General features: G+C 47.5%; 1 protein-coding gene across 1 annotated transcript in view; it reads left to right on the forward strand.

Annotated features, from left to right (window-relative positions):
- The first annotated feature begins 13,986 nt into the window (after positions 1-13,986).
- Positions 13,987-19,477, forward strand: part of TPRA1 (transmembrane protein adipocyte associated 1) — a 38,962-nt gene continuing 33,471 nt past the window's right edge. The window contains 2 exon segments of the mRNA XM_073591913.1: positions 13,987-14,354; positions 14,357-14,381. Of these exon segments, the coding sequence (XP_073448014.1) occupies positions 14,043-14,354; positions 14,357-14,381 (337 nt within the window). The 5' untranslated portion in view covers positions 13,987-14,042.

Genomic DNA, 19,477 nt, shown 5'->3' on the forward strand with positions numbered 1-19,477 from the left:
CCCACAGCCCTCCTGTACTCTTCATAGCCCTGCCCACAACCCTCCTGTACTCTTCATAGCCCTGCCCACAGCCCTCCTGTACTCTTCATAGCCCTGCCCCCAACACTTCTGTACTCTTCATAACCCTGCCCACAGCCCTCCTGTACTCTTCATAGCCCTGCCCACAGCCCTCCTGTACTCTTCATAACCCTGCCCACAGCCCTCCTGTACTCTTCATAGCCCTGCCCACAACACTTCTGTACACAGAGCCAGGGAACCAGAGACTGTCCTCTGTAAGCGGCCGCGGTGGCAGTCCAATCCTGTGAAAACTTTTCAAGCACCAAAACAACGCCTCCTCCTTCTCAATACCATAGCAGCAAGAGGGGAGGGAACCAATCCCGGGAGACCCAGACTCCATGTAATGTGAATGATAGGATTGTCTCATCCTCTACAGGCCTCAGGAGTTTGCCTGCTATTTAACTCCGGACTCTGGAAGAGTGGCATAGTTCCGGTACTGACGCTGGCTCAAGGGGCAGCTGCTTTGGATCCTTCAGCAATGACTGGGCCCAGGGCAGCTGCCCCGTTTGCCCAGCATTAAAGAAGGCCCTGTCATTGGCACTGTTTAAGTAAATACCTTCTAAACGGTGCACATACTGTACTATACCTACAGGTAAGCCTTATTATAGGCCCTTAAGCCTGATTCACACCTATGCAGGCTGCAGTTTGCATATTGCGGGTGCATTTTGTGTTTTTCAATACACGCTTTTAATCCATTGAAGTCTATGGAACCAAAAACCAGACAAAAGCTTTTGGCCCTTTCCATAAAATGCACAGATGTGAACTACACCCATAGGAAACCATGTTAAATGGACTGTAGTGTGTTTCTGCAAAACTGAAAACGCACTAAAAAATGCATAGGTTTGAACCAGGACTTACTACCAATTTAACCACTTCAATACTGGGCACTGTCACCCTCTTCCTGCGCAGGCTGTCGCACTCTGAATGACAATTGCATGGTCATACAACACTGTACCCAAACAACATTTTTATCATTTTTTTTAGACAGATAGAGCCTTCTTTTGGTGGTATTTAATCACCACTGGGGTTTTTTATTTTTATGCTAAACAAATGAATAAAGACCAGGAATTTTGAAAAAAAAAAGTTTCTGTTACAACATTTTGTAAATAAGTAATTTTTCTCCTTCACAGATGAGTGCTGATGAGGCTGCACTGACGGGCACTGATGAGGCAGCACTGATGCGGTGGCACTGATGGGCACTGATGTGGAGGCACTGATGGGCACTGATGAGGAGGCACTAATATCCAGCACTGATATGCAGCACAGATAGGCAGCACTGATGAGGAGGCACTGACAGGCATCACTGATAGACACTGAAAGGCATCACAGATGGGCACTAATTGGCATCACTGATTGGCACCACTGGTGAACACTGACTGGCATCACAGGTGGGCATCACTGGTGGACGCAGGTGGGCATCACTGGTGGGCACTGGCAGGCATCATTCATAGGGCTGATAATCAATGCACTGATTAGGCTTCATGCACACTGGAGCTGATAAACTGCAGTTTATTGGAGTTTGGGCATTTTTTTAAAAAAGCCCATAAACTCCACTCTATGTTATCCTATGTGTCCATGCACACATGGACGTTTTTTAGCTTTAATGAGCAGTTGAGTTTATGGGCTTTTTTCTGAACGCCAGAAATTCGCGTTCAAAGTGCCGTTTTTCACCGCCAAATAAATGCCGAAAACCGGCAAAAACTGATAAACTCTGATAAACGCGCATTAATTAGCGTTCGGCGTTCTAATTTTCAATGCATTGTGGGAGTTTGGAATGCATTGTGGGATTTTTGGAGTGTCCTCTGTGTATTTTTATTAAAAACGCCCATAAACGCTAACGCTAAAAAACGCTCATAAACGCTAGTACAAAAAGCTGCTAGAAGCAAGTTTTTCAACCAGAGTTTTATGCCAGCAATCTGGCGTCCAGAAAAAGCTTTTTTGAGCTTCAGTGTGCATGGAGCCTTATCAGTGCAGAGCCCCCCCCCCCCCACCCCCGTCAGGAAAGCCGCTTATTGGCTCTCTTCTAGGTACATTCTGTCAGCTCCAGCAGTGGAATGGTGATAATCGGCACTTCCTATTTACACTGTGATCAGCTATGATTGGACACACATCATAGGCTCTTTACTGTGATTGGTGATTCGCCCCGTGGGCGCGCACGATCGGCTTGTTCTGAAGGAAGTTATATGACGTCCAGTCAGAATAGTGGCATCTGAAAGTGGGTAGGAAATATTAGCATTCCAACCGTCTCTGATTTTGAGGGACTGTCCCTGATTTCCTCCTCATGTATCCCTCATTTTGGTCTGATCTATATACAGAAGTTGTATATAAAAAACACTTTTTATCTTTCAAAAAGTGGTTCTCAGTGCAAAACTTTTCATCCAATTTCTAAATTGCTGCATTTGTAAATTTCAAAAGCCAGTATAAAGAAATAGTAGTGGTAAAAAAAAGAACTTGTGGGTTTAACTAATCAATTTTTGGGTGCATAGTAGGGGGTGTGTCCTATGCCTACATACTTTTGCTAATAGTTGTGCCTTGTTCCCATCTCAAAAAGTAGGGAGGTCCAGTACATAACAAACAAATAATAGTAAGATGTACAGTATCCCATCTCCTAATACTTTTCTGCTATCTTTATATTTTGCGAGCAAATTGTGACAAGATACAAATCCACCACATTTTCACATAATCAGATGCCACACATTAAATTACAATGCAACATTCGGATAAACTGTTGCGTTTCAGTTACAGATTCTTAAACTGCAGCACATCAGTGGACGCAATGACGCCAACTTTATTGGTGAACTTCTCCCACGGTGTGTTGGAAAACCAGTTGTCAGTCCTTAACTAAAAGAACTGAGATCCAATGATAGACAGAGCAGGGAGAGTTAGGCTGGGGGGGGGGGGGGGGCGGTAAGGGCTAGATGATGCTGGATATCATCCAGCCATGAAATGAGGCGGGCTCTATGTGCCTCCATCTTTTTCAGGGAAGTCCTTGCATATTTCAGCAGGACAATGCCAAACTGCATACTGCATCTATGACAACAGTATGGCTTCCTAGAAGAAGAGTCTGGGTGCTTAACTGGCCTGCCTGCAGTCCAGACCTTTCACTAATGAAAAATATTTGGTGCATCTTAAAACAAAAAGTATGACAAAGAAGACCCAGGACTGTTGAGCATTTTGAATCCTATATCAGGCAAGAATGGGACAACCTTCCTCTTCCAAAACTCCAGCAACCGGTCTCCTCAGTTCCCAGACATTTACAGAGTGTTGTTAGAAGAAGAGGGGATGCCACATCGTGCTAAACATGGCTCCACCCCAACTTTTTTTTAAAACATGTTGCTGTCATCAATTTCAATATTACTTTATTTTTTTCTTAAAGTTCCAGTCTGGGGTTGTAAAAAAAATTAAAAGTCAGCAGCTACAAATACTGCAGCTGCTAATTTTTAATATAAGGACACTTACCTGTCCAGGGATCCCGCGATGTCGGCACCCCAGCCGATTTTGTCTATCTGCTTCGGGTGCAGGCGCCGGCATTGCAAGTAAGGGAAACCTGCAGTGAAGCCTTCAGGCTCTACAGCCAGTTTCTTACTGCGCATGCACGAGTCGCGCTGCACTTTCTAAATGGTCCCGCCGTCTTCTGTAACACACACAGATCCCAGAAGGCAGCAGGGGAAGCATGAGGGGTCGGACATGACATAGATCGCTGTGCAGTGATCTTACCAGGAAGTGGGAGCGGGTACCTGTCAAAACCAGGTACCCGCTCCCCCCCTCCCTCCCAAAAAATGCCAAATGTGGCAGTGGAGGGGGGGGGGGGAGGAGGTAGGGTTGCTACATCATCCCTTTAATCCAGGACACGTATGAATTACACGGGTTCTGAGGCTGATTTAATGCAGATAAGGCACCAAGTGAGTTTAATTACCACCTTAATCAGCCACAAAACCCGTGTAATTAATGTGTGTCCTGGATTAAAGGGATGATGTGGCAACCCTGGGGGGGGGGGGGTGCGAACAAGTCAGGCAGCAGGCTGGGAAGGGGTTAACATCAAGGGACAATCAAGGGACTAACTGTGTGCTTTAAAGTGTAATATATGCTGCTTTTACTAACAGATCTGTCTGCTTTTTTCCTAAACTCATAGTTGATTTCCGGTGTTCCGTCAGAATAGGCGACCTGTCAGATTAGGCAATGGAAGTGGCGTTCTGTCAGCTGAATATTTATTGTGCATGTGTAGCAGGTTTGCTAATGTGAAAGAACACCTGCAGTCAGAAGGCGGCAGCAGACATGTTACTACACCCAGCAAGATCTTGAATTTCAGAGTCATTTTAGCAATCAACTGAGAGGATATAAATAAATATAGTACATTGACATCTGTCATGCTGTTTTGAATGTTACATTTTGAAAGAAGCTGGACGCCAGCAGTAGGAAGGTGGCAGAGGCCACCTTGGTACACCCCGCACTGCTCAGTGCTTAACCAGTTGCCAACCGGCCCATAGCCGAATGACGGCAGCAGGGCGGTTGGATAACTCTGGGATCACGTACTACGATGTGATCCCGGAAAACCGTTCCCGCGCGCCCCCCGGGGCGCACACACGGGTACATCCGTGTTCGCCGGGTTCACGGGACCCGGCGCAACACGGATCGCGGTAAAGGGCCAATGACAGTGGCCCTTTACCATGTGATCGCTCCGTCCAATGACGGAGCGATCACAAATGTAAACAAACCAGGGAAAGCAGGGTCATCAGGAGGTTACAGCTCTCCTCTCCTCACACCAATGCAGCGTGAGAGGAGAGGAGAGCTTTACAGTGCCATCTGTGAGTTTTTCAAGTTTTATCAGTGCCCAACAGTGCTACAGCAGTGCCCAACAGTGCCACAACAGTGTCATCTGTGCCACATCTGTGCCATCTGTGCCACATCTGTGCCATCTGTACCACTTGTGCCACCTCTGTGCCCCCTCTGTGCCACCAGAGCCACACCAGAGCCACACCAGTGATACTACAGTGCACACCAGTGCCACACCTGTGCCACACCAGTGCCACCTGTGCCCATCAGTGCCACCTGTGCCCATCAGTGCCACCTGTGCTCATCTGCGCAACTGCAGTGCAACATCAGTGCCGCCTGAGCCCACCAGTGCCACCTCTGTGCCACACCAGTGCAACCAGTGCCACTACGGTGCACACCAGTGCCACCTGTGGCCATCAGTGCCACACCAGTGCCCCATCAGTGCCACCTGTGCCCATCAGTGCCACCTGTGCCCATCAGTGCCGCCTGTGCCCACCAGTGCCGCCTGTGCCCACCAGTGCTGCCTGAGTCCACCAGTGCCGCCTGAGCCCACCAGTGCCACCTCTGTGCCGCCAGAGCCGCACCAGTGCAACCAAAGCCACACCAGTGCCACTACAGTGCACACCAGTGCCACACCAGTGCCACATCAGAACCACCTGTGTCCATCAGTGCCACCTGTGCCCATCAGTGCTCATCTGCGCCACATCAACCTCACCAGCCACCAGTATGGCAAAAAAATTATTTACGGCCGAGGAGGCCTACCAGCGTCTCAGCATGACCGATGAGAGCAGTGGGGAGCTCTCTGAGTCTCAGTCCGATTCAGATTCAGCTTATGAACCCATGACAAGCAGCGGGTCTGATTCAGAATCAGAAGAGAAGCGCAGTGCCGTCCACCTCAAGCGCAGTGCCGTCCACCATAAATGCAGTGCCACTGCAACAAAGGCCAGGTACCAGTAGGGTGTCATCTTAGCCCCAAAAGGATAGAAGCCATGCCAGCCTTCCCTATGCCCTACAAAACCCCCTGTGGCTTCCCCCTAATTCCTGAGCAGCAAATATCCCCCCTTCTACCGCCCAGCCAGGTGTCCAGGTGAACACCGATGATTTTGTCATGCTTGATTTTTTTTATTTGATATTCACCGAAGACTTACTATCGTCCATTGTGGCCCAGTGCAACCTCTACGCACAGCAGTACATAGTAAGCAACCCTGGCTCTAGTTATGCCCGTCCCTATGAGTGGAGAGAGCTTACCATAGAGGAATTTAAAATTTTCTTAGGCCTAACTTTTACAATGGGACTCACAAAAAAAAAACCGAAATGTACTCATATTGGTCAACTAACCCCATCCACCACATGCCACTCTTCTCATCAATTATGCCAAGATCAAGATACCTTATGATTTTGCGCTTCCTTCGCTACAATGACAACACCCAGTGCCCTCCCCGAAATGACCCAGCATTTGACAAATTATTCAAAATTCGGCCAATCCTAAATTATTTCTCTGAAAAATTTCCCCACTTATATACCCCCGAACAGAATATTTCCGTGGATGAGTCCCTTGTAAAATTCTCCGGCAGGCTGGGCATCAAACAATTTATCCCCAGCAAAAGGGCCCGATATGGGGTAAAAATGTACAAACTTTGCGACCGAGCCACGGGGTACATTTACGCCTTCCAGATTTACGAAGGGAAGGACACCCAACTGCACCCCCCCCGAATGTCCATAATATATTGGAGCCAGCGGCAAAGTTGTCTGGGAGCTTGTTTATCCACTCCTTGGAAAGGGGTACCACCTTTATGTGATAACTTTTATACAAGTTTGCCCCTCTTCCGCAATCTTCACTGGAGGGACACCCCAGCATGTGGTACCGTAAGAACCAATAGAAAAGACTTCCCGCAAAAACTGGTCAATGAAAGGCTACGCCGAGGGGAGACGGCGTCTTTGCGGAACCAGGAGCTATTGGCTGTCAAGTGGCGGTACAGACGAAACGTCCACATGCTGACGACAATCCATAATGACACCTACGTAGAAGTGCACAGAAGAAACGGCCCAGTCCAGAAACCAGCTTGTATCTATGATTATAATTTGTTTATGGGGGGAGTGGACTTCAATGATCAGATGATTGAACCCTACCTTCCCACAAGAAAATCTCGTCATTGGTATAAAAAAGTGTCCATTTATTTTTTCAGTTTGGCCATGTATAACACTTATGTTATTTACCAAAAATCTACTGAGAACCCTGTATCCTATCTGCACTACCAGGAACAAGTAATCTCCGCCCTTTTGTACCCTGAAAGCCCACCAGAAAATATTCGCTCTGATTCCGTGAGCAGACTCCACAAACGCCACTTTCCTGACAAAATCCCCTCCCGTGAAACAGGCCACAGATGTTCAGAAGAGGTGCCGGGTGTGCTCCAAAGGAGGAGTTAGAAGAGACACCACGTATTATTGTCCCCAATGTCCTTCCCAACCAGGCCTCTGTATAGGTGAATGTTTCCGCCGTTACCATACGTCTCTACATTATTAGGGAAGTATGGTAAACGTAATTCTCATTTCTTGTCATTTTCCTCTACACCCCTTATGCCACTGCACTGAACTGTACATACCTCTGCCTTCTCCGGAACCGACCCCGACCTGTTATACGACCAAGCTTCTGCCTAACGATAAACTGTACATACCTCTGCCTTCTCCGGAACCGACCCCGACCTGTTATACGACCAAGCTTCTGCCTAACGATAAACATACCTCTGCCTTCTCCGGAACTGACCCTGGCCTGTTATACGACCAAGCTTATGCCTAACGCTAAATTGTACCTACCTCTGCCTGCTCTGGAACTGACCCTGGACTGTTTGACCACGTTTTTTGCCTGCCTCTTGGACTGATCATTTACCCTGCTATGCTAGTGGGAACACAGGGGTCTCACATATGTGAGGGGCTCCAGAAATGTTTTTCTGGATGAAGAAAATTAATTTTTTAGTTTTCTCATTCCCAGATTTAGGGTCTGGAGACTCGGAGGCTTCAAAGAGATTTGGGTGGGAGAAGCCTCTACCCCAGTCCCCATTCTTTCCTGGCCTGCTACTTGGACCATGTTCCTGCTTACTACCAGGACCAATATTTTGGCACTGCTGGCAATGTCTCTGCTTGCACTGACCCTGGACTGTATAAGGACAGTATCCCTGCCTGTACTGACTATGGACAATATTCTTGCCTGCTGCCTGGACATTCCATTCACTGTCGCTGACCACGTCCCTGCCTGCTGCCTGGATCAGGGCTCTCCTCCTGTGGACAACTGCACTACTAAAACCACAGGTAATCATTTGTTTACCCTTTGCTCTTCAGAATGTATTTTAGGGTGTAATTCTTGGTATGTTCATGCTATGTGTTAGAAATATGAAGGCCTTCAAAAATGTGATAGATTGTAAGGAAATTAGATGTGTAATTTATGCTCCTAGAACGCCTGAATGTGCTACTTCAATGTTGCGCCTCTGTATGTGGCCGGGCTGTGTAAAAGTCTCACACATGTGGTATTGCCATACTCAGAAGGAGTAGCAGAATATATTTTGGGGTGTCATTTTTGCTATGTACATGCTATGTGTTGGAAATATCTTAGAAATGGACAAGTTTGTGTAAAAAAAATGCGTTTTAATTTTTTTTCCACATTTTCCAAAAACTTCTGGAAAAAAATGAACCGTTCAAAAGACTCATTATGCCTCATAGATTATACGTTGGGGTGTTTGCTTTCCAAAATGGGGTCACTTTGTGGGCGTTTCCATTGTCCTGGTGCTCCAGGGCCTTCAAAAGTGTAATAATAGGTGGTTGAGAGGTTAGATGTGTAATTTATGCTCCTAGAACGCCTGAATGTGCTACTTCAATGTTGGGCCTCTGTATGTGGCCAGGCTGTGTAAAAGTCTCACACATGTGGTATCGTCATACTCAGGAGGAGTAGCAGAATATATCTTCATTTTGCAAAGAATTGTGGGAAAAAATAACAACTTCAAAAAACTCACCATGCCTCTTACTAAATACCTTGGAATGTCTACTTTCCAAAAAGGGGTCGTTTTATGGGTATTTGTACTTTCCTGGCTTGTTAGGGTATCAAGAAATGAGATAGGCCTCAGTACATCAGGTGTGATCAGATGTGATCAATTTTCAGCGATTGGCACCATAGCTTGTAGACTCTATAACTTTCACACAGACTAAATAATATCCACTAATTTAGGTTATTTTTACCAAAGATATGTAGCAGTATAAATTTTGGCCCAAATTTATGAAGAAAAATTACTTACCGTATTTATCGGCGTATAACACGCACCCCAAATTTAGGAGAGAATTTTAAGGATAAAAACTTTTAGGAGGTAAGTTTAAGGAAAAAAAACTTACATTAAAATGCCCATCAATGCAGCCTCATCAGTGTTCATCTGCAGCCTTGTTAGTGTCATTGCAGCCTTGACCCAGTGTCCATTGCAGCCTTGTCAGTGCAGCTTTGCCCCAGTGCAGTCTTGTCAGTGCAGCTTTGCCCCAGTGCAGCCTTGTCAGTGCAGCTTTGCCCCAGTGGCCAGTGCAGCCTTGCCCCCAGTGTCCATGCTTGCCACCGCCGCCGACATATACATAGCTTCATGTAGTTTTAAATATGGCGCCGCGGAGTTCGGAGGGACTCGGCGGAGCTGAACGAACGCCACGGAGATACACATAGTCGAGTGTATTCGGCTCTTTCCGGCGCCGCTCACAGTCCCGCCCAGTCCCGCCCTATGATGGACATAACACAGGTCCAATGGCGGGACTGGGTGTGACTGTGAGCGGCGCCGGAAAGAGCAGAATACACTCGACTATGTGTATCTCGGCTCCGAGCAGTCACTGTGATTTCGGCGGCGCTCATTCAGCTCCGCCGAGCCCCTCCGAAATCCGCGGCTCCATATTTAAAACGACACGCTATGTGAATGTCGGCGGCGATCGGCGCCAATAGATCACAATTAGCGGGGATCGGCGTATAACACGCACCCACTATTTTCCCCTGATTTTAAGGGGAAAAAAGTGTGTGTTGTACGGTATTTGCAAATTTTATAAAAGAAAAATTCATTTTTTTACAAAATTTTCGGTCTTTTTTCATTTACAGCACAAAAAATAAAAAACCCAGAGGTGATCAAATACCACCAAAAGAAAGCTCTATTTGTGTGAAAAAAAGGACGAAAATTTCATATGGGTACAGTGTTGCATGACTGAGTTATTGTCATTCAAAATGTGAGAGCACCGAAAGCTGAAAATTGGTCTGGTTAGGAAGGGGGTTTAAGTGCCCAGTGGTCAAGTGGTTAAGAAGGGGTTTTAATAAATGGACACTTACCTGTCCCAGGGTCCAGCGGTGTCGGCAGCCGAAGCCAATCATTCGCTCGGCTGTCGGCTGCTGCCGCTGCCATCTTCGGTGAGGGAATCAGGAAGTGAAGCATTGCGGCTTCACTTCCCGGTTCCCTGCTGCACATGCACGAGTCGCGCTGCGCAATCTGGATGGTCCCCACTGTCTCTGGGACCTGTTTCCCAGCAGACAACGGGGGGGGGGGGGGGGGCGGGAAGGGGCGTAGACTCCCGCGGGAGTCTATGCCCGGAAGTGGGTGCAAATACCTGTATTATACAGGTATCTGCACCCCCCTGAAAGGTGCTAAATATGACACAGGGGGGGGGGGGGGGGGGGGGTTCCAAAAAGCGGAAGATTCCATTTTTGTGTGGAACGCCGCTTTAAAGAGGAAGTAAACCCTGGTGGGTTTTACTTCTTCTTTATTTCCCTGCAAAGGTAAAGCATAATGGGTTAGTATGCATCTCATAGTAGCTCATTATGTGTCACTTACCTGAAACCGAAGCCTGCAATGTCACTGCTGTCCCCACTAGCAGCGAGCGTCCATCTTCACCCCTCTTCCTTCCGGGGCCGCAAACTCTGGCTCTGTGACTGGTCGGAGTCGCGTGACGTCAGTCCCGCGCATGCATGCGGGAGCCGCCAGTGACGGCATGACCCCATTAGAAACCGCACGATCTGCCCTTTCTAAAGTGCGCATGCGCCGTAGACATCGGCGCACAGATTTTTTCTAAATATCTCCTAAACCGTGGAGGTTTAGGAGATATTTCAAGCACCTACAGGTAAGCCTTAATATAGGCTTACCTGTAGGTAATAGTGGTTGTACAGGGTGTACAACCACTTTAAAGGGGTTGTAAACCCTCATGGTTTTTCACCTTAATGCATTATATGCATTAAGGTGAAAAACCTTCCATGGTGCTTCAGCCTCCCCTGAGCCCCTGTTTTACTTACCTCACCCTGATCTTTCTCCGGCTGGGAATGAGCACATCAGCACTAGCTGGTGTATCATGTCCTGATTGGATAGATTGATAGCAGCACAGCCATTGGCTCCCAATGCTGTCAATCAAATCCAATGACGCAGGCACCGGGGGAGGGGCAGGGGCGAGTCATACATTTGGCGGCTATGGACGCCGAATGATGGACTCAGAAGTGCGCCCGCAAGGTAAGTCCCCGGGAGAGCGCTTCTCCTAGGGGGTTATCTGATGTGGGGAGGAGTCGTGAGAACCGCCGGGGGACCCCAGAAGACGGTGTTCGGGGCCACACTTTGCAAAACAAGCTGCACATTGGAGGTAAGTATGATATGTTTGCATACCTCCCAACTTTTTGAAACACCTATTAGCAAAAGTATGCAGGCATAGGACACACCCCCTGCCACTCCCCCTCAAAATAGAATTGTACAAAAAAAACAAGATTTCGTAAACGCACAAATGCTTTTTTTTTTTTATACCACTACTATTCCTTTATATTGGCTTTTGGAATTTACAAATGCAGCAATTTAGAAATCAGATGAAAGGTTTAGCGCTGGAAAACACTTTTTGATAGATAAAAAGTGCATTTTATATACATCTATATAGATCAGACCAAAATGAGGGACAAATGAGGAGGAATGAGGGACAGAGGGACATTGCTCCAAATCAGGGACAGTCCCTCAAAATCAGGGACAGTTGGGAGCTATGTGTTTGTTATTTAAAAAAAAAAAACGAACCTTTAACCTTAAAGTGGTTGTACACCCTCCTGTACAACCACTTTTACCTTCAGGTAAGCCTATATTAAGGCTTACCTGTAGGTGCTGGAAATATCTTCTAAACCTCCACGGTTTAGGAAATATTTACAAAAAAGCCATGTACACGCGCACTTTAGAAAGGGCAGATAAAAAATATATGCTATAACATCTCTATAGCCATTTTATTGTTTATTGTTTTTAGTCCCTCATTGGAAAGTACCGAAGTTCTAATACAGATCCCTTTATCTTTTTGCTGTATTTTCAGCCTTTCCTTTGGGCTCCCTCCAGTGGTTTAAAAACGAAATTTCAGCTTCACTATTTTTGGAATTGGTTTCCTATATATTAGATAATCCTGTTGTTACCATTAAACAGTACTCAGTAGTGTGGCTCACCCAGCGGGTCCCCCCCCCCTCTTTTTTTAAACAATAAAATGGGTATAGAGATATATATTCGTACATGTTATACCATATATTTTGACATTTCATAGATCTTTGTATGGGCACCTTGGTCCTTCTATGACCTGCTGATATCCTCTGAAATGGCGGCCCATTGACCTGGATGTGTTTGCATGTTAACCCAAGAGCGGTGTTCTTTTGGGGTAAGGGTTATTTCAGTTGATTCCGCGCTCTCTTGTGTATACAAATGTTTAATTGATGACACTTATCTTGTTTGTCACCATTGTATTTTTGCCTTATACTTTCTTTTATACATTGCAGTGAAGACGCTGTACAGATAACTACAAACCTCCTGAAGAAGCTTTAAATTCTAGCGAAACATGTCAAGAATAATGTTTACGTAAATTAGTTATATTCCTATGTAGCAATAACTCTTGGTGGAGCTGCTGGTTTAAAGCGGGCTGTTACCTTCACTTCTCGATACCTCTGTTTCACCGGCACCGGGTCTAGGGTCTCGTTAAGTTTACCTCTGGACGATGTAGACACCAACACTTGAGTAGATTTTCCAATGCTTTAATGAACAAATAATAAAGGAAATAGCAGGTAAGAGGCAGAAGGAAAGTTGCAGGGAAGCTCAAATACCTTTTCTTAGTATTCTTTAGAACATTCTCTAGAATTGAACACTTGTGGTTGAATGGTTGAATACCCTCCCCTTGTGGGATCCAATCTTTGCCCGCCTGGATAGACCTCTCTCACTTGCCTAGCAGCCAGTACGCAGCACGAACAAAAGTCTCTGCCACAGACTTGTTTGGAATAAAACCCGTACGATCCTCTGCCACAGGATGTATTGGTTTGCGATGAATGTCAGACACAGTACTTGAACCTTTAAGCCAACCCGGCAGTACTATGCAGTAAGATTACTTCAGGATACGTCCTCCAACCGAGTCACCAGGCCCCTCTCCAGACCAGCACTCTGCATGATCCTTCCATGACGGGTCCTCCCCTGGGATCTCCTCGGTTGTTCAGCTTCTTCACTCAGGATAGACAGCTCAGGACCAATCCTCTGATGCTGTGGTAGGCTCCAGACAGGCTTCTGGGCCCACCCACGAGCCGCAGCGGCGTGGGCCTCCGGAACAGAGGACCGCGAGGTGGTACTCTTAACGCATACCTGTCGGCCAGGAGGGCCAGCAGGTGGCTAAAAACGAACCCCTAAACATGGCGTCTGTCCCATAAATACCCTCTCCCAGAATGCAGCTCAGAGGACCACCTCCACCGAGTTGTCTCCGGGACAGAGGAGCACTCATACGCTTCAACACGTTGCGTTTCCAACACCGACCCATGGCAACGACACCCACCGGCACAGTGTGGAACCACATGCAACTCAGCCAAGCTGGAACAGAGGCAAATATAACTTCACCTAACAAGTAACCCACAAGATTTACCTATTAAAAAAATCTACCAGCGCTACACCTACAAACATGCAATTTTAAATTTGAGATGTTTATATCCTGTTTAACCTGATGTATTAAATAAAATGTGATATTTTTATTATACATGATATCGTTTTTTTGTTTATGGCACCTTAAAAGTCCCCCCCCCCTTCCAATCTCTACTTTTTTTCTAAACATTTGATATGTTTTCTATTGTAAATAAAATATGAGTTTGTCAGATTTGCAAAGCATTGCATTCTGCTTTTATGGAAATTGGGTTGCAATATAGAAAAAAAGATAAAAGGAAAAAAAATGTTTGCAATAGTATGTGTTTGCATGGCAATATATATATGATATATTTATATATGAGGCGATCTGAGCTCCTCTGCCTGCCCTGTCACGTGCTCAGATCTCTGGGATCGGATGGAATGTACTGGACGGTTACATTGTATCGTTCTGTATCCTTCTCACCGCCAGGGGGCGGGGTGTCTGTGCGGGTCACGTGTCCTGCTCTGGGTTCTGTCATCCGGAAGCGGCCTCATCCATCTGTCGAAGATCGGCAGGGCTGTTGGAGGAGCGCCGAGGCATCGATCAGCGGTGAGAGAAGAGCCCAGGGATACACCGAGGAGGGGGGCGGGTATCGGGGGAAGACCCCGGACTAACAGGTGGGTACATTCGGGAATGTGGCGGATTACATGTCCACCAGGGAGAGGAATAACGGGGACATGTGAGGGGTGTACACAGGGGGAGAGCTGGGGGGTTCTGGGGTCTCGTACATTGGGGGGGTGTAGAGGCTCTAGAAGAGGTCTGGGGGGTGTAGAGGAGCTAAGGAAGGTCGGGGTAGGATGTAGAGGAGGTCAGGGGGATGGAGGGGGTGTAGAGGAGGTAGGGGGGGGGGGAGAGAAGGTCGAGGAGGGTGTAGAGGGGGTCAGAGATATCTGGGGGTGTAGAGGGGGTCTGAGGGGGGGTAGTAGAGGAGGTTGGGGGGAGTAGAGAATGTCTGAGGGGGGTAGTAGAGGTCTGAGGGGGGGTAGTAGAGGAGGTTGGGGGGAGTAGAGAATGTCTGAGGGGGGTAGTAGAGGTCTGAGGGGGGGTGTAGAGGGGGTGAGGGGGGGTAAAGAATGTCTGAGGGGGGGTATACAGAAGGTCTGAGGGGGGTAGTAGAGGGGGTGGGGGGGGGGGAGTAGAGGAGGTCGGGGGGTGTAGAGAATGTCAGAGGGGGGGGTGTAGAGAATGTTTGTCTGAGGGGGGTAGTAGAGGAGGTCAGGGGGGTGTAGAGAATGTCTGAGGGGGGGTAGTAGAGGAGGTCTGAGGGGGGGTGTAGAGGGGTTGAGGGGGGGTAGAGAAGGTCTGAGGGGGGGTGTAGAGGGGGTGAGGGGGGTAGTAGAGGAGGTCAGGAGGGGGGTGTAGAGAATGTCTGAGGGGGGGTAGTAGAGGAGGTCTGAGGGGGGGTGTAGAGGGGTTGAGGGGGGGTAGAGAAGGTCTGAGGGGTGTAGTAGAGGAGGTCTGAGGGGGGGGGGGTGTAGAGGAGGACTGGGGGGGGTGAGGGGGGGTAGAGAATGTCTGAGGGGGGGTAGCAGAGAAGGTGTGTGGGGTGGTAGTAGAGGAGGTCTGAGGAGGGGGGGTAGTAGAGATCGTCTGGGGGGGGGTAGTAGAGATCGTCTGGGGGGGGTAGGGGGGGTAGTAGAGATCGTCTGGGGGGGGTAGTAGAGATCGTCTGGGGGGGGGGGTAGTAGAGATCGTCTGGGGGGGGTAGTAGAGATCGTCTGGGGGGGGGGGTAGTAGAGATCGTCTGGGGGGGGTAGTAGAGATCGTCTGGGGGGGGTAGTAGAGATCGTAGTAGAGATCGTCTGGGGGGGGTAGTAGAGATCGTCTGGGGGGGTAGTAGAGATCGTCTGGGGGGGGGTAGTAGAGATCGTCTGAGGGGGGGTAGTAGAGATCGTCTGGGGGGGGTAGTAGAGATCGTCTGGGGGGGGGTAGTAGAGATCGTCTGGGGGGGGGTAGTAGAGATCGTCTGGGGGGTTAGTAGAGATCGTCTGGGGGGGGTAGTAGAGATCGTCTGGGGGGGGTAGTAGAGATCGTCTGGGGGGGGGTAGTAGAGATCGTCTGAGGGGGGGTAGTAGAGATCGTCTGAGGGGGGGTAGTAGAGATCGTCTGAGGGGGGGTAGTAGAGATCGTCTGAGGGGGGGTAGTAGAGGAGGTCTGGGGGAGGGGTGGGGGAGCGGCTATAGGTGCTGGCAGCACTGATTGATTGGGAAATATCCAACAGGCTGATTGTACAGAAGTCGATTGGTAGATCGACATTTGTACAATCAGGGTGCCCATACATGGATCAAAATTTGTCCAGTCCCTGCTGAACCAGATGGCTTTTGATCTATGTATGGCTGGCTTTAGAGCCTAGAGAAGTCTGATGGCTCCACCTATATATAGTATAGTACAGTGATGGTGAACCTTGGCACCCCAGATGTTTTGGAACTACATTTTCCATGATGCTCCAATACACTGCAGAGTGCATGAGGATCATGGGAAATGTAGTTCTGGGGTGCCAAGGTTCACCATCACTGGTATAGTGTCTATGGGGGGGATAGAAGAGACTAGACTGGGAGTGTAGGAGGAGAATCTTGTGTCTCGGGGTTCTCGGTGAGATGATTTCTATTTCATTCTCCTCCTGGTGTCCTCATCCACCTTGTTCTCCGGCACTCATCAGGTTATGGTGTGATGGATGTTGTATATCGGTGCTGGATGTGTTGTCAGACGATGGTCAGTTGTTTGTCTCATTTCTTGTTTACTTGAATTACCTGTTGTGGATGGATTGGGGATTTTCACAACAACACAAAGCCGTTTCTCTTTCACTTCTTCTCTGATGACTTCTGCTTTCACACCCCCGGATCCCAGGACTAAAAATACAATAATAAAGGAGGGGGAATCACATCATCAGCGTGGGGAAGTTCTGTATTTAGAAATAGGTTTTGGTCAGGAGAAAAATAAAATCATTTTACATTGGGAAAATATTTATAATTGTTTTCACATAAGATTCACACAGTTTTCCAGTTGAATCCAATTAGTAATATGTGTGAATCCTGGGTGAACACTGAGAATTTTGTGTGAAAATATTTCTAAGTAGAAGGCACAGTGTCAGGTGATGTGTATTTGGATTTGTAAAGTGGAAGTCCAACAAGAACTCTGATTTTAATTGCTTTCTGCAGTCAGTGAGATTAGCCCTGACTTTCCTGTCCTATGATGAATTATTGTTTTATGTGGTAACGAGTCGTTTGATCGTTCCAGGACCTCAGTAATACTTGTAACTGTTTAGGTGTATTGCTCTCTGGGTTGGTTCCCATTCATTATGCATGTGAGGGTGACATCAAGCCTACTGTTATCACCAAGGGGCGCCTGCTTTCTTTTCTATCTGTTGGTATTTCCCTCTGGGGTTCTGGCAGAATTCCACCCCTCTGCACCTGTTCCTATCTGATCTTGGGATGACTGCGACTAATACAATCTTTGTTTATTCAAATCATGAGGATGTAGATTTTTTTTTTTTCCTGTTGGGAGAGCTATGAGCTTTGTACCTCTCTTTTTTGTTACTCTAATGCCCCATACACACGGTCGGATTTTCAGATGGAAAATGTCCGATCGGAGCGTGTTGTCGAAATTCCGACCGTGTGTAGGCTCCATCGGACATTTTGCATCGGATTTTCCGACACACAAAGTTGGAGAGCAGGAGATAAAATTTTCCGACAACAAAATCCGTTGTCGGAAATTCCGATCGTGTGTACACAAATCCGACGCACAAAGTGCCACGCATGCTCAGAATAAATAAAGAGATGAAAGCTATTGGCCACTGCCCCGTTTATAGTCCCGACGTACGTGTTTTACGTCACCGCGTTCAGAACGATCGGATTTTCCGACAACTTTGTGTGACCGTGTGAATGCAAGACAAGTTTGAGCCAACATCCGTCAGAAAAAATCCTAGGATTTTGTTGTCGGAATGTCCGAACAAAGTCCGACCGTGTCCCTATAAGAGTCGGTTCACACTGAGGCAGCACGACTTGCAGCGCGACTGCCTCAGACGACTTGAACACGACTGCAGCGGCGACTTGCAAAACGACTTCTATATAGAAGTCTATGCAAGTCGCCCCCAAAGTAGTACAGGAACCTTTTTCTAAGTCGGAGCGACTTGCGTCGCTCCGATTAGAACGGTTCCATTGTACAGAACGGGACGCTACTTGTCAGGCGGCTAAGTCGCCTGACAAGTCGTCCTAGTGTGAATGTGAAATAAGACTCGAAATAAAAAGATCGAAATATACGAAGGGTCTTCAAAAAAATTTCCGCACTTTTTGATATTTAACCATTTATTGACCACCCTATAGCCGTTTTACTGCTAGAGGGCGACAGCTGTGCAGCAGGGTGTGTGTGTGTATGTATATATGTATGTGTGTGTGTGTGTATGTATATGTATGTATATGTGTGTGTGTATATATATATATATATATATATATATATATATATATATATATATATATATATATATATATATATATATATATATATATTATAGCAATAACTCACTGTGGAGCTGCTGGTTTAAGCGGGTCTGTTACCTTCACTTGGTTGTACCGGGTCTAGGGGTTCCGTTGAGTTTACTTCTGGAGTACGTTTTCAATGCTTTATTGAACAAACAAACTTTAGGAAGTAGCAGGAAAGAGGAGGAAAAGGAAACTTTCATGAGAAACTCAAATATCTTCTTATAGAATCTTAGTGACAAATGTCCTGGTAGAATTCAGATAATTAGGTGGAATGCGTTCCCCTTGTGGGACTCACTCCTTGCTCGTCTGAATAGGCCTCTCTCACCAGTCTAGCAGCCAGTACACAGCACGAATCTAAAGTCTCTGCCACAGACATGTTTGGGGGTAAATCCGTACGATCCTCTGCCACAGGATGTATCAGATTTTTCTGGAATGAAAGTCAGTCACAGTGCCTGAACCTTTAAGCCGAACCGGCAACACTATGCTGTATGGTTACTTCTTTTGGATACGTCCTCCAACCGAGTCACCAGGCCCCTCTATAGACCAGCACGCCGCGTGATCTCTCCAAGACGGGTCCTCCCCTGGGATCTCCTCGGCTGTCCAGCTTCGTCACACAGGACCGACAGCTCAGGACTATTCCTCGGCCACGGTGGTAGGCCCCAGACAAGCCTCTGGACCCACCCCTGCGCCACTGTATCATGGGCCTCCTGATCAGAGGACCACGAGGTAGCTCCTTAACGCATACCTTGTTTCCCCCAAAATAAGACCTAGCGTGATTGTCGGTGATGGCTGCAATATAAGCCCTACCCCCCCAAATAAGCTGTAGTTAAAGTTCTTGTAGGTCTTATTTTCAGGGTAGGGCTTATTTTTGGGGAAACATGGTAGGGCTTATTTGGGGGGGTAGGGCTTATATTGCAGCCATCACCGACAGTCACGCTAGGTCTTATTTTTGGGGAAACAGGGTATCTGTCGGCCAGGAGGGCCAGCAGGTGGCTGTAAAACCAATCCCAAAATATGGCGTCTGTCCCATAAATCCCCCCCTTCCAGAATGCAACTCGGAGGACCACCTCCACCGAGCTTGCCTCCGAGACAGGGGAGCATCTATACACTTCGACACCTTGCCTTTCCAACACCGACCAGTGGTAACAGCATCACCCACCGGTCAGCACGGAAGCACACACAACGTCAGCCAAGCTGGAACAGAGGCAAATTTTTAACCTTCCTAACACACAATT

The sequence above is a fragment of the Aquarana catesbeiana genome, linkage group LG07 (genome assembly GCF_042186555.1).
Source record: "Aquarana catesbeiana isolate 2022-GZ linkage group LG07, ASM4218655v1, whole genome shotgun sequence".
NCBI classification, from domain to species: domain Eukaryota; kingdom Metazoa; phylum Chordata; class Amphibia; order Anura; family Ranidae; genus Aquarana; species Aquarana catesbeiana.